General features: G+C 31.2%; 1 protein-coding gene and 1 pseudogene across 1 annotated transcript; one reads left to right on the forward strand and one right to left on the reverse strand.

Moving 5' to 3' along the window:
- Nucleotides 1–5: 5 nt before the first annotated feature.
- LOC119614526 (structural maintenance of chromosomes protein 1A-like) lies at nt 6–2,085 on the reverse strand (the record flags this gene model as incomplete). Its single annotated transcript, XM_037970648.1, has 5 exons — nt 1,763–2,085; nt 1,337–1,703; nt 1,103–1,271; nt 156–1,049; nt 6–86 (listed from the first exon to the last, which is right to left on the reverse strand). Coding segments are annotated over exons 1-5 (1,686 nt in total), but the record flags the coding sequence as incomplete, so codon positions are not given.
- A 2,469-nt stretch (nt 2,086–4,554) lies between these two features.
- On the forward strand, nt 4,555–16,827 carry LOC119614527 (annotated as a pseudogene).
- Nucleotides 16,828–16,952: the final 125 nt, after the last annotated feature.

Consider the following 16,952-nt stretch of genomic DNA (forward strand, 5'->3'; position numbering starts at 1 on the left):
GCTTCCATGAATTTACCCAAAACTTTGGTAACGGCCACATTGTAACGTTTATGTGTGGGCTGACACATGTTAATCATGCGGTCGTACTAAAAAAATACAATTTAAGAAAAAATTACTTTTTGCGCTTAAAAGCATTTCTGCACTGTACAACTTACCACTCCCGGTACCTGTTTCTTAAACAATTCCACCACCTCTTGTTTCTTTTTTCGACGAGCATCTTCATGTTTATCACTGCGCGCATCACCCAATTGATCACGTACATTCTCTAATTCCCGTTGGATTTCGGAAATTTTCTCCTTTGAACAACCCACATCACGTTTAAGTTCATCTTTAATACGATTTTGTTCTTCCAAAGCCGCCTGGGATGATTTAATGTGATCCATTAATTTGTCACGCCTCTTAACAGCTTCCTCGCGTTGCAGTGTCAATTTTTTGAGTGCTTCTTCTACCGAAGCTCTGCGATTGGTTTCACCGTCCAATAAATCTTGATCAGATTTTTGTTCACGATTCACTGAATCCAATTGAGAACGATATTGTGTGGCAGTAGCTTCAGCTTCCTGTTTGAGACGATCGTATTCTTGCACCAGACCCTCTTCCATGTGTACACTTTTGCCGCGTTTTTGTGATTCATTTTCAATTTCATCTTCGAAACGTTTTTTCATTTGTTCAACATCAGCCAATTGTTTTTCCAGTTTACGTATATCCTGTTGATGAGCATTGTCAGCTTCGCGTGCTGTTTCCAAAGTCTTCGCCAGAGATTTTAACTTTTTCTGACAATGGGCCACTTTTTCCTTAGCCTTTATATACAGTGGATGCTTTTTATTCATTTGTGTCTCGAATTCTCTGGCCTCCTGATCAATTTTAGCCATTTCACGATTTAGTTTACCAGCTTCTTTCTTTTTTTCCTTTAGAACATCATCGGCACTTTCTTTGCGTTTTTCAACTTCTTTGATTTCTTGTTGTTTGCTTTCGATATCCTCATTTAAGCGCTGTATATCCTTTTCCACATGATACAAACGAAATATTTGATATTCAACTTGTTTTTCATTCTGCAAATGGAACTATTAGAAAAAGTATCTATTTTATTGTATCGCAAACTTACATATTCATTTTTAAGTCGCGCATAACGATCTGCTTCCATTTTTTCATGTTTGGCTTCTTTACGTTCTGCCGCAATGCCTTTTTTCTTTTGGTAAGTAAATTGAGTTTCTTCTTCTGCCAATATCATTTCCTGTTTCAAGCGATTGTAGTCTTCTTTTAAAGTACCAGATCTTTAAAGAAAAATATTTTTTGCACTATTAGCTTTAGCACAAGAAAGAATTATTTTTTAACTTACCCACTAATTTCCTCAAATAAAGCTGTGCGTTCCTTGGGTGTTTTCATTGCTATGTTCTCGACAGCTCCCTGGAACACCAAGAAATTCTTAGCCTTGACATTAATTCCCAACTTTTCCAGTCTGCCCAAGTAGGTATTACTTGAAACAACTTCACCATTAATACGATACTCCGAAGAGCCACCAATAACAGCACGTTGGAAATCCATTTGTGTCGAACCAATAAGAAACTTGGCCGTAACATAACAACTGCGTGATACGGGCTTACCAATGGATGAACCATGTATTAAATCATTTAAACGTTTCACACGCAAACTTGTCGTCTTTTCACCCATAACAAAACTGATGGCATCCATGAAATTTGATTTTCCTAAAATCAACACACAGATGATTTTAACTCCATAAATATGAACATTTATCACTACTTACCGGAACCATTTGGTCCTATAACAGCTGTAAATTGTTTTAATGGTCCTACAACTACATGGCCACGATAGGACTTAAAATTTTCCATTTCAATGAACTGCAAGAAAGCCACATCATTTTCAGACGGCAATTGTCCAGCATCCGTTAATGTTGTATCAGCATTCTCCTCTTCTGTCATTGCTATTCAATATATTCTTTATGTTTTTATTTGACTTCAATTTTAAATAAATATTACAATATTAATTAAACATAAAAAATAACAAAATGTAAATATTTTTCAGCACAAATAGAAAAACAAGCGAAACGACGCGCTTTTTAGAGATGACAATAATAACAAAAGAGTAATCGATATTAATGTAAGCACTAAATAGTGATGCCAGATGTTGGAACAACTAATGATTTAAAAATCACTAGATTTTACTTTGAAAATCGCTAAATTGTCATATACTTTGCTACTAAAATTATTTATACCCACCCTACTTTACTATAACAGAACGCGTTTTATAGATCTTAAACCCGTGTCTATATTAGACAAATATTTATTATATTAAACGTCAAACTATTATCGTGATACAAAATTAGCAGGTATAGACAGCATTAATTAGCGTTATAGCGTCGTTATGACAGTGTTGTCTAAACAATTGTTTAGACAACGTTGTCTTGATAGCAAACGTCATAGTATTGTAAAATTAGTACAGAATTTTGTTTTTGTGCAATTAAATTGTAATTATAAATGATATACATTTGTCTAATACAGACACGGTGTAACAGATGTTTGCAAATGCAACAAACAAATAGCTACCTAACTAACTAACTAACTAACTAACTAACTAACTAACTAACTAACTAACTAACTAACTAACTAACTAACTAACTAACTACTAACTAACTAACTAACTAACTACTACTAACTACTAACTAACTAACTAACTAACTAACTAACTACTACTAACTAACTAACTAACTAACTAACTAACTAACTAACTAACTAACTAACTAACTAACTAACTAACTAACTAACTAACTAACTAACTAACTAACTAACTACTAACTAACTAACTACTAACTACTACTAACTAACTAACTAACTAACTAACTACTAACTAACTACTAACTAACTAACTAACTAACTAACTAACTACTAACTAAACTAACTAACTAACTAACTAACTAACTAACTAACTAACTACTAAACTAACTAACTAACTAACTAACTAACTACTACTAACTAACTACTAACTAACTAACTAACTAACTAACTAACTAACTAACTACTAACTAACTAACTAACTAACTAACTAACTAACTAACTAACTAACACTAACTACTAACTAACTAACTAACTAACTAACTACTAACTAACTAACTAACTAACTAACTAACTAACTAACTACTAACTAACTAACTAACTAACTAACTAACTAACTAACTAACTAACTAACTAACTAACTAACTACTAACTCTAACTAACTAACTAACTAACTAACTAACTAACTAACTAACTAACTAACTAACTACTAACTAACTAACTAACTAACTAACTAACTACTAACTACTAACTAACTAACTAACTACTAACTAACTAACTAACTAACTAACTAACTACTAACTAACTAACTACTAACTAACTAACTAACTAACTAACTAACTAACTAACTAACTAACTACTAACTAACTAACTACTAACTACTAACTAACTAACTAACTACTAACTAACTAACTAACTAACTAACTAACTAACTAACTAACTACTAACTAACTAACTACTACTAACTAACTAACTAACTAACTAACTACTAACTAACTAACTAACTAACTAACTAACTAACTAACTAACTACTAACTAACTAACTAACTAACTAACTAACTAACTACTAACTAACTAACTAACTACTAACTCTAACTAACTAACTAACTAACTAACTAACTAACTACTAACTAACTAACTAACTACTAACTACTAACTAACTAACTAACTACTAACTAACTACTAACTAACTAACTAACTAACTAACTAACTACTACTACTAACTAACTAACTAACTAACTACTAACTAACTAACTAACTACTAACTAACTAACTACTAACTAACTAACTAACTAACTAACTAACTAACTAACTAACTAACTAACTAACTAATACTAACTAACTAACTAACTAACTAACTAACTAACTAACTAACTAACTACTAACTAACACTAACTAACTAACTAACTAACTAACTAACTAACTAGCTAACTAACTAACTAATTAATTAAATGTGAACTTTGTAGACATTTGCGTTGGAAATAAAGGTTTGTTCATTATGAAGAACAATAAACACAAACAGCTGATAGATAGATTGTTGATATAGGAATTTGGAACAGCTGGCCGTTAAAGCAACAACAGTACAACTTAATACTTTCATCCATGACGTAAAGCACCAAGAGGGATTTCCTCAAGAGCAACAAATTAGCATGCACACATACCCGTGTGCTCACACTAAAATATAGTTGTTGTGGCAGAGGGAATGCGCAATATTTTAAACAAACGAAAAATCATACGACTGCAAAAATTTATCAACCGAAATAAAACATAACAATAAGAAAATACAAAACTAACACTAAACAGCGAGTACCTAGTATACGAAAATGAACAATCTGTGGATGAGAGTAGATGTATGATATAGCAAAGTTTTTGTAAAAATTAGTACAAGTTGGAACGCCGTCTGGCAATAAACAAAACAATTTCTATTTTCTCTAGTCTAGTGAGAGACTTGAAATAAAAAATAATAATAAAAGAAAATAACAAATTAAATAATATTCAGAAAAGAATAATAAATTTGTCGGAAGAAAACATCCTTATTTTTTAAAATAAATTAATATTAACAGTATGGAAATTACTAAATTAAATGGATTTGAATGTCCTTTGAAGAAAGCTCCTCGTGACCGTCTTGGTATGTGGGGCAATGGTGATAGCGATGTTCCTGGCAATATATCCGGTCTACAAAGATTGCATCATAAGAATACAATAAGGTAATTTATTGGGTTTGTTGTTTTTTTTTTTTTTGAAATGGTAATCTGCATTTATTTTAAATGGTTTTTGAATGGAAAATTTTTCAAAAAATTTTTAAGAAAGTTTTTTATTGTACATACGACAAGGGTTATTTAAATTGTTCTTCTTTGGCCTTCGAAGTTCTGTCATTGTTTTCTATGTTCTTTACTTTTCTTGTATTTAACGAACATTTTAACGCTCATTTTTATCTTATGCCATCTGCGAGTACAAAATTTCATTAGGGCGGCCCCGAAATGAAAGTTACTTCTGTTTCCGCAGTAAATTTATATTTAGTTCATTCTAATATACCATTTCTCTAATTTATCCGAATCAAAGGATTGAAAGGTCCAATTTTGAGACCTTTCATATCTTATCAAAATTTTTCTCCCTTGCTAATGCAAAATGAAGAAATACAATATGAAAGGAAATTGAAAAAACCGTAAAAATACTTTTTTCTCCTCCTTATTCTTCTTACACTCTGGGCCACCCTAATGTACATAAACAAAAATCCAACCTTAATTTTTTTAAGTTTTACTCCTAATGCAAATCTATTCCATATCATGTGATATTATTCCTAAAATTAAAAAAAAAATGTGTGAAGATGATATCTTACAATATTTGCAAATTGAAAAAAGAATAGGATGTGAAAGAAGATAAATGAGATAAGCAGAACGAAGAATATATTTGATCGTGAACGAATAAGCTGTGAGCGAATGAAATATAAAAAAATTACAAACGTAAGAAATTTAATTAACAATTAAAATTTTAATTTAACCTCTAAATATTAAACTGAAAACTAGTTCTTAAAGATATCTGCCATATTTATATAGACCAACTGTAGTTTCCAAATGAAAACTTGCTCATAATAGGATTGTTAGTAGACTGCATAGTTAAGGGACCAGTAAATAGTCCATAGACTAGTCAAAGTATAGTAAATAGACTAGTCAACTGACTAATCAATAGTTCTCAGACAAGTCAATAGACTAATCAATATAGGCGATAGATTAGTCAGTAGTCTAGTCAATAGGATAGTCCATGGACTAGTCAAAGACCAGTCAACATTAAGAAACTAGTCATTAGAATAGGCAGAAGTCTAATCAAAAGACTATTCAATAGAGTAGTTAATAAAGTAATTAATAGACTAGTCAATAAACTAATCAATAGAATATTCAATAGACTAGTAAATTCAAAGTCCATAGACAAGTCAACAGTTTAGTTTACAGACAATTCAATAGACTAATCAGTAGACTTTTCAAGAATATTACATAGACTAGTCCATAAACTAATCAATTGACTAGTCCATAAACTAATCAGCAGACTAGTCAATACATTATTAAAAGACTGCACAAAAGACTTTGAAATGTAATTCAGTACTTTTTAGGGTTCTATAGTTGAAACGAAAAGTCGACTTTTCGACTTTTTTGATTTAGTTAAAAGCCGACTTTTCGACTTCTCGACTTTTTGCATTTTATGAAAAGTCGATTTTTCGACTTTTTTCATTTAATTAAAAGTCGACTTTTAGACTTTTCGACTATAAGTATTTTATAAATAGTCGACTTTTCGATTTTTTTCGACTTTTCGACTTTTTTCGACTTTTTCCGACTTATTCCGACTTTTCGATTTTTTGCCTATTTTCGACTTCGTTCGACTTTTTTCGACTATTTTTTGACTTTTTTCGAGTTTTTCCGACTATTTTAGAGTTTTTGACTTTTTTTCCACTTTTTTTAAGATTTTTGACTATTTTTGACTTGTTTCTACAATTTTCGAGTTTTCGACTTTTTACGACTTTTCGACTTTCTTCGACTTTATTTTTTAAGATTTTGACTATTTTGACTTGTTTCTACAATTTTCGAGTGTTCGACTTTTTCCGACTTTTTCCGACTTCGACTTTTTCACTTTTTTTCGACTTTATTCGACTTTTTTCGACTTATCGACTTTTTTCGACTTATCGACTTTTTTCGACTTATCGACTTTTTTCGACTTATCGACTTTTTCGACTTTCAGACTTTTCGACTTTTATTAACAAAGTCGGCTTTTCGACTTTTTCACAGACCATAGTCGAGTTATCGACTTTTTGGAACAAAATAGTCCACTTCGACTTTTTTCGACAAAAAGTCGATTGTTCGATTATTCAAAAGTCGATTTATAGAACCCTAGTAACTTTTAATCCTATAAAAGTACTATTTTTTGGGAAGAATTTTAAACCAATTCAAAATCTCAATTTTCCATGCCTGATCCTCCATATACATAAATATATTCATCGTTTATAAGAACCTTTTCCATACAAATTTTCTATAATAAACCATCAATAACTTTACTGAGTGTTTATTATACCAATAAAGTGTAAAGTAACATATCTGGACAACAATGAAAATATTCTAAAAATTCTGTATATTAGAAAATCAGATATCTTCGGGATTCAAATCTTGTATTATTTTAAGACCAACCTTTAAAATGTCTAAATCAATTTTCAAATTCTTAAATGACCACAAATACAAACTCCATAATACATATAATTTTTCTATTGTCATCATTTAAATGCATTATTTTCACGGCAATTCTTGATAAGCAGCACCTCAATTTTCATCTTTAAAACAAGGTGTAAACACGTCTCATCCCAACAGTGACAGCATATTGGACTTTAGGCTTATTATAAAAAAAATATTAAAGCACACGACAAACTGGAATTTAAACCTAACACATGATATTCTTATTTGAAAATAATGTTAAAGATCAGATCAGAAATCTAAAAACAAAACTAGATTCATCTGCCAAACAATAAAACTAGACATTTGTATTTGTTTTTGTAGCTCCTACAACAATTATCATTATTTTTGATTTTTCTGACCTGATCTATTGCAAATGTCATTAACTAAATTTTGAAATTCATTGTCTACGTACAAGACGATAAGAGAAGACTTTTGTTAAAATCTATGATCAGAAATAAGTATACAATAGAATTTCAGAAGTATTTGTATTAGTACATATTTTATTTATATAATTGTGCAATTGAATTAAAAAATTATAATAATATAATTATTATTTTAATATCTAAATCAGAAATCTCGAAAATATACCTCGAATTGTCTGAAAGAGAATTGGAAAATTCTGAATATTGTGCATCAATAAAAATTTCTGCAATACAAACTTTGAAATACAATTTGAAATGGTGTAGAAAGTAGTAAATAATAGTATAAACAAATCCGCAAACCTTATTATATTTCAAAGCCCATACATATGAATGTTCAAATGTTTAAATATCACGTATTTATTTTAATTTCAAAAACAGTTATTTTTAAATCTTAAAAAAAAATAAAAATTAATCAAATGTTTATTTTTGCAATTTCAAATAAAACGTGTCACTTTGTAGTTCTTCAGCAATGACCTTGTCTAAGTGACCGCCCAAGGAAATATCAATTAACATTAAATTCTCCCCAAATATACATAGATAAACTAAAAGATGCACAATGTATCATCCAGAGGGAACAAAAAATTATTGTATGACCTTCCTCCACATAGCGAACAACAACATTATTAGTGGAAATTTTTTTAAATGTTTTTATGATATTTTTTTTCAAAATGAATAAAATATTAAAAAAATTTATTTGTTTTGTTGCCAAAATATTGAAATTAAAAACATTTTGTCGTGGAACTGACTCGATATTAGTCGCAACACGTGCATTAAGTAGTGTGTTATTTAAAACATAATAGTCCATATTTCATGAAGAGAATGAGTTTATGGAATTTTTTTAAATTAAAATTAATACATATTAGAATGTTTTTTATTTTGTTTTGGTTGTTATGAAAATACTCTTTATTAAAAGTGATCATTTCCCAACTGAAAGAAATTATTGAAATATCGATATACAGAGAAAAAACAAATATACACGCCTGGTACCAAATTTTTCAATAACGTACAACAACACTATGTAATGTTGACAACGCTGAAAAAAATACCTTGTTTGGGGCTAGGGTCAAATGAGGGTCTAATGATTCCAAAAATCGGCATTATGGTTAGCGGTTATATAAATTGAAGATCTGCCGATTTTTAGTGGTCCTAAGTGAAATAATGGATAGATTTTATATACATATATTCATAGTACTTATAATAGAACCCATATATCAATTTTCGAAAGATGCGAAAGTTAGAAGGGTTATTTCTTCAGACTCATGTAAATGCCCATATACATTTATTTTCTTTTAGTCAATTATGGACCGATCCTCGTCAAATTTTCTAGAACGCTTTTAGTTTAGGCTAGTAATAAGCGTTAAAGCCATTTCTGAAGAGGACCTTATATAATTATAATTATTTACCGATCCTTATAAAATTTTACAAAGCGATTTTGGTTCCTGTAAAATATGTTCATGTCGAATTTCATCGCTATAGATGCTTCTTTTAGACAGTTATGAGCGTTAAAGTCATTTTCAGAAGGGGACCTTATATGGGGGGTAGGGTCAATTATGGACCGAAATTCTACAAATATATTAAGGTTCCTAAAAAATATGTTTATGTCGAATTTCATCGCTATAGCTGCTTCTTTATTCAGTTATGAGCGTTAAAGTCATTTTCTGAAGGGGACCTTATATGGGGGCTAGGCGAAATCGTGGACCGATATTGCCCATCAACAAACTGCATCAACTAAAAGTAAAGCAAAATCTCTGGCTACTTCCGTTTGGACTTTATCGTGTTTTCAACAGACAGACGGACGGACATGGCTAGATCGTCTTAGAATCTAATAAGGACCCAGAATATATATAATTTTATGGGTCTTAGACGAATATTTCAATGTGTTACAAACGGAATGACAAAAACAATATACCCCCATCTTTTTGATGGTTGGTATAAAAACTTTAACTCCCATTTAATCAAACTCCGCAGGTTAAGATAATGGGTCTAAATAGGATTAATATTATATTTAATTAATAAATTTTATAATAGATTATAAAATTTATAAAACATTAAGAACGACTAGAAGTTTATGTAGTACAATTCTTGACTCCTTGAAATGTAAAAATCCCTTAAAAAACTAATATTTTTACCATATTCTTGAATAAATCTGACGCCATCAGAAAATTCATAACAATTTAAATATTGACATACACACGGACATTCCTAAAGCGACTAAAAATTTAGAATGTTAAAAAAAATTATTAATCGTTTGAAAAAGCAAATTGAAACGATCATCGTCTAGAAAGCACTGTGTAATATAGTACATATATTACTATAATAATTTTACTTTTAACAATTCGTCTCTAATATCTTAATTGTATTTTTTCTGCTGTAACCACAAACAACTTATCTCTGCAGATTATAATAGAAATTTGTACATATTTTGTGGTTATTGTCATTGACGTAAACAATAACAATATACATATGTACATAGGTACATTCATATATCCTTTAGCACCATATATGGTGAAGATTAAAAAAGATTTCGATCTAGTTAATAATACCCTTAAGAATTATTTATTAATATGTATTTCGTAATGTCCATCCGGAAATATTGTGCAATTTAAATCTTGCATTTCTTTTGACACGCAATATCATCATATTATCAGTACTATCACTTATACATACATACATAAAAAAACAGTAATAAATTTCTTAGAAAAAGTTAAAAATATTGTAAATTCATATCAGTTTTATACGGAAGACGAAGGTCTATTTTCAAAATTTCTGATGCTCTACTTATTACGTTTATAGTTATTATGATTTTCATAAAATTCTCTTTTAAAACTATTTTATTATGATTAAAACTTTTTGTAATAATCACTTATTATAAAATTTATAGACTTGGTGTCATTGTCTTTTTCTATAATTAATGTTTGTATGTATGTATAAAGCACATATTGTCTGTCTGGTTGTTAATCATGCAAAATGAGGCTACAATGTCTATCTAATTAAATTAAATTATTACATTGTTAAATTTCCTAGTTTAAAACAAAAAGAAATTGATTAATTGTTATAAACCCAGTACATTTTTTAAAAATCATAACTAATACAGATTCATTATTGGAAACCTTAAAATTAAAGAAAAGCGAAATTTATATAACACAGACCAACAAAATTTTAAAAAAAGTCTTAACCCAGAGACCAAAGTATAATATTCTAAATCAATGAGCAGCGCTGAATACGAATCTGTATAAGATAACTCGAAAAAGAAAGAAATTATAATAGAACTTATAAATCTTTATTAAAATACCTACAGATTAGATTTCAGATGACATAATAAATTTTAAAAAGTCGCAACCCAGAGACCAAAGTGTACTTCTATTTGATTGAATCTCAAATTTCTCCACCACGTCAGGTTTTCCATTTATCGTGTTATATAGATTACAAAAAGCCCCTCCTTAGATTATTCTAATTTCAATAATATAGTCTATCAACTGTTCTATGGACTATAATATAAATTAGTCTTTGGACTAGTACACGAACAATTCTTTACACTATAGTCTAGACAATTCTATTATCTAGTCTACATATTGTTTTATTCTATAAGTTAATAGATAGAGAGACAATATAGTATTTAGACTAGTCCATGGATCAGTATATACACTAATACATAGACTAGTCTAGTTATATACTAGCCTAATGACTAATCTATGGACTTATACATACATCATACATACATACATACATACATACATACATACATACATACATACATACATACATACATACATACATACATACATACATACATACATACATACATACAGACATACATCCATACATACATACTACATACATACATACATACATACATACATACATACATACATACATACATACCATACATACATACATACATACTACAACATACATACATACATACATACATACATCATACATACATATGTACTTTAATATACAAAGTGGTATGAGTTTCACTTTCCAAAAAAATAAGTTATGGATGGAGTTGGGTACTATTTTAACAGTATATATATTTTCCTGACAGGTTTTTGCAGTCTAATGAAGCCAGTTTATATAGTTTTGTTTCATATTGATATGTTAGTTAGTTAGTTAGTTAGTTAGTTAGTTAGTTAGTAGTTAGTTCGTTTCGTTAGTTAGTTCGTTTACGTTAGTTTAGTTAGTTAGTAGTTAGTTAGTTAGTTCGTTAGTTAGTTAGTTCAGTTAGTTATTTACGTTCGTTATTTCAGTTCGTTAGTTGTTCGTTAGTTTCGTTTTCGTTAGTTCTTCGTTCGTTCGGTTCGTTCGGTCGTTCGTTGTTCGTTCGTTCGTTCGTTTGTTCGTAGTTCGTTCGTTCGTTCGTTCGTTCGTTCGTTAGTTTCGTTCGTTCGTTCGTTCGTTCGTTTTCGTTCGTTCGTTCGTTCGTTCGTTCGTAGTTCGTTCGTTCGTTCGTTCGTTCTTTCGTTCGTTCGTTGTTCGTTCGTTCGTTCGTTTTTCGTTTCGTTCGTTCGTTTTTTCGTTCGTTCGTTCGTTCGTTCGTTGTTCGTTCGTTCGTTCTTCGTTCGTTGTTCGTTCGTTCGTTCGTTCGTTCGTTCGTTCGTTCGTTCGTTCGTTCGTTCGTTCGTTCGTTCGTTCGTTCGTTCGTTCGTTTCGTTCGTTCGTTCGTTCGTTCGTTCGTTCGTTCGTTTCGTTCGTTCGTTCGTTCGTTTCGTTCGTTCGTTCGTTCGTTCGTTCGTTCGTTCTTAGTTCGTTCGTTCGTTCTTCGTTCGTTCGTTCGTTCGTTCGTTCGTTCGTTCGTTTCGTTCGTTCGTTCGTTCGTTCGTTCGTTCGTTCGTTTCGTTTCGTTCGTTCGTTCGTTCTTCGTTCGTTCGTTTCGTTCGTTCGTTCGTTCGTTCGTTCGTTCGTTCGTTCGTTCGTTCGTTCGTTCGTTCGTTCGTTCGTTCGTTCGTTCGTCGTTAGTTCGTTCGTTCGTTCGTTCGTTCGTTCGTTTCTTCGTTCGTTCGTTCGTTCGTTGTTCGTTCTTCGTTCGTCGTTCTTTCGTTCGTTCGTTCGTTCGTTCGTTCGTTCGTTCGTTCGTTCGTTCGTTCGTTCGTTCGTTCGTTCGTTTCGTTTCGTTCGTTCGTTCGTTCGTTCGTTCGTTCGTTTCGTTCGTTCGTTTTCGTTCGTTCGTTCGTTCGTTCGTTCGTTCGTTCGTTCGTTCGTTCGTTCGTTCGTTTCGTTTCGTTCGTTCGTTCGTTCGTTCGTTCGTTTTCGTTCGTTCGTTCGTTCGTTCTTCGTTCGTTCGTTCGTTCGTTCGTTCGTTCGTTCGTTCGTTCGTTCGTTCGTTCGTTCGTTCGTTCGTTCGTTCGTTCGTTCGTTCGTTCGTTCGTTCGTTAGTTAGTTAGTTTGAACGGAGGATGTATATACATCACAATCCGCAAGAAATACACCTAGGCCTCTATCGGGCCTGTTGTGCGCTCCTTAACCAGTGCCTCAGGTGGGAATCGAACCCACCACCTCCGGTCTACCAGACTAGAACACTAACCACAATATAAATTAAGCAAAAAAAAATATTTGTTATAATCTGAACAATATAAAAATAAATAAATAAATATAAACATTAAAATGTTCTATTTATTGATTAGTATAAATTATGGACACTATCAAAATACATTTTTTTGTTTTTAATTTAAAGGTTTTCATTAATTTTCATATTAAATTTACAATTGGTCTTCTTCTTTTTTATAAAATTATGCATTGTTTTGATCACAAACAGTGACATTTTCTGTTGTTTTGTATGGCAACACTGCGAAGTTTAATCTTGTACTCAAAATCATCAAATGCTATTAACATTGGATTAAATTTATTTTAAGATTAACTAATCTAATTATTAATTGCCATTTGATTGCCAACTCAAAAACCCGGTCTAAAAGTACAATTTTTAAACGCTTGCACAATTTTAAAATTACATTTTACATCCCTGATCCAAATATGTCCTTAAAATTACCTTTACACATCAGGTTTTCGAGATATGTCTGCCTTAAGTAAAAAAATACCATATTTGAGACGTTTAAATGATAAAACTTTTAAAAACGTGATGAAAAAACACTTTCATTTTGCAGTTCAAGTTATTATTTAAATATGTAAAAATTTAAGTTATAAATATAATGTTTACAATTAACTATTTGTCGTACACCAAACAATTCAATGATACAGTTTAATGAGCGGCAGTAGTATGTGATCTACATATTGTAATTACCCAATCATGACCGTGAACTTGAAAGCAATTTTTGTTAATGAATAATTTTGAATGAAAAGCGTGTTCTTCTATTTTTTTTCTATTATAAGAATTGATTCAGTAATATGAAGATGTTTGCTATTAAAAAACTTTATTTCTGGTGATAAAAATCTATTTCTAAGTGTATATAATTAAAAACAACTTTTATAAATAATATCTTACTTAACCGCTTAATTTATATACTTTTTTGCAGGGTCTTGCCTTTACTTTGGAAGAACGGCAATTGTTGGGCATTCAAGGTCTCTTGCCGGCCGTTGTTAAAACCGAAGATGAACAAGTTCAGCACTCTTTAATACTGCTCGATCGTTTGGAAAATGATCTGGATAAATACATGTACTTAAATGCTTTGGCCGAACGTAATGAACGTCTCTTCTATAAAGTATTAGCCTCAGATGTGTCAAAAATGATGCCATTGGTGTATACGCCCACTGTGGGCTTGGCTTGTCAAAAGTTCAGTTTGATTTTTCAACATCCCAAAGGTCTTTATATTACCATCAAGGATAAGGGTCATGTTTATGATATTTTAAAGGTAAATAATTTTAAATTAATAATTTTAAAATATTTTAATTTATTATTAATATTTATAGAATTGGCCTGAGACTGATGTGCGTGCCATTGTCGTGACAGATGGTGAACGTATTTTAGGTTTGGGTGATTTGGGTGCCAATGGCATGGGTATACCTGTGGGTAAATTGTCTTTGTACACCGCTTTGGCCGGCATTAAACCCAGTCAATGTTTACCCATTACCTTGGATGTGGGCACCAATACCGAATCTATTCTCAACGATCCTCTATATATAGGCATACGTGAGAAACGTGTTACTGGTGAAGTGTATGATGAGTTTATTGAAGAATTTATGACAGCCGCTGTGCGTCGTTTTGGCCAAAACTGTTTGATACAATTTGAAGATTTTGCCAATGCCAAACGCTTTCCGCCTTTTGGCCAAGTACCGCAATGACTACTGCACTTTTAATGATGACATACAGGGTACAGCTTCTGTGGCTGTTGCCGGTCTGCTAGCTTCTCTGAAAATCAAGAACACCAAATTAATGGAGAACAAGATAGTATTCTTCGGCGCTGGAGAAGCTGCCTTGGGTATTGCCAATTTATGTTTGATGGCTTTAATGAAGGAAGGTCTCAGTGAGGCTGAAGCAAAGAAACTTATCTGGATGATTGATAGTAAGGGACTTATCGTACAAAATCGTCCCTCGGGAGGTCTGACCGAGCATAAATTACGTTTTGCTCAACCCCATGAACCCATCGACACATTGGCCGATGTTGTACGTATTGTACGCCCGACAGTTTTAATTGGTGCCGCTGCTATTGGTGGTGCCTTTACACCCGAAATTCTTGAAATGATGGCTGAATTCAATGAAATGCCCATTATTTTTGCCCTTTCTAATCCAACTAGTAAAGCTGAGTGTACCGCCGAACAAGCCTACAGTTACACTAAGGGTAAATGTATTTTTGCTTCTGGATCTCCCTTCAATCCCGTTGAATATAATGGCAAGAAATACTATCCCGGTCAAGGTAATAATTCGTATATTTTCCCTGGTGTTGCCTTGGGTGTTCTTTGTGCCGGTATGTTAACCATACCGGAAGATGTGTTCCTGTTGTCAGCTGAACGCTTAGCAGACTTATGTTCGGCCGAAGATTTGTCCAAGGGTTCTCTATATCCACCTTTGAATCGCATTACTGAATGTTCTATGGAAATTGCTGCTTATATTATGGAATATGCTTATGCAAATGGTAAGTGAATTAAAAAAAGACACAGGGGAGGGTGTTGACCATAATTTGATTGTTTATAAAAAACAAAAAATCTATTGTTTAACCTAAACATTTTGCTATTAAGTCTTAAAAAATCTAGAAATAATTACAATATTTTATTTTTTCAGGTTTGGCAACTGTTCGTCCTGAACCCCACGACAAACATGACTTCATAAAATCTCAAATGTATGATTTGTCCTATCCATCAGCTGTACCCCAAGTCTATGCCTGGAGCAATAAATTGTAAAGATTTCAAAAATTGTTAAACCAATGAATATTTAAAAATTGTTGACCAATTCATCAAACTAAATCGTTAAGCAGTAGTGTATTGTATGTATGTCTAAAATATTAATGTCTAAATTAACACAAAAGCTTATAAAAACGTCTTAATTCTTAAAGGGTTCACGAATTTAATTGCAAGCTTGTGTGTTTAAATACTTTGAAAATATATACTACATACCTACATACATATTTTATCAATTTATTGTAAAACAAAATATTCAAATTTTTATTGTGATATTTAGTAATGTATTATTTAATGAACGGGTATAAACATTAATCACATACATTTGTTTTAATTTAAACTGTGTGACAAAATCACAAAAAGTGAATACTCTCCACGTGACCCACGATATTTGGAATTTACACTTTTTAAAGCGTGGGGATTGTATTTCTGTATAAAAATTTTTACGTTCGACAACAATTAAAAATACATTTCTTGAAAAAACCTCCCCATTTTTACAATGTCTAGTTATTTTTTAACTTTAAGACACATATGTTGACAGTTCTCATACCAAAATTGTCTAAACTGGAAGAATAACTACTGGTTAAACGATAACTGGAGGTGATGAAAATGGAGGATAGTGTTGTGAACTAGGCCTATAAACTGTGGAGAGTATACTATTTTTTCGTAATTGTGTCGCACTGTGTAAGTGAAATAAAATTGTAAGAAAATTTAACTTTTTTCAAAGATGTATTGAATTATTTTCTTAACAATGTATTCTTATATATATCTATTCTCCATTTGTGTATATACCAATAAAATATATGATTTTATAATAAAACTTTAAAAGAATGATATGAATAGTGTTTCAACCACATAGATATAAATAATTTTGACGAAGTGATTTTTAATATAATTTATAATTGAAAACAGCCGAATACCTTATATAACGAACGTAACCCATCGATAACTAACTAACT

The sequence above is a fragment of the Lucilia sericata genome, unplaced genomic scaffold, assembly GCF_015586225.1.
Source record: "Lucilia sericata isolate MDLA Ls3-8-SP2 unplaced genomic scaffold, ASM1558622v1 Contig003022F_arrow, whole genome shotgun sequence".
Classification (NCBI taxonomy): Eukaryota; Metazoa; Arthropoda; class Insecta; order Diptera; family Calliphoridae; genus Lucilia; species Lucilia sericata.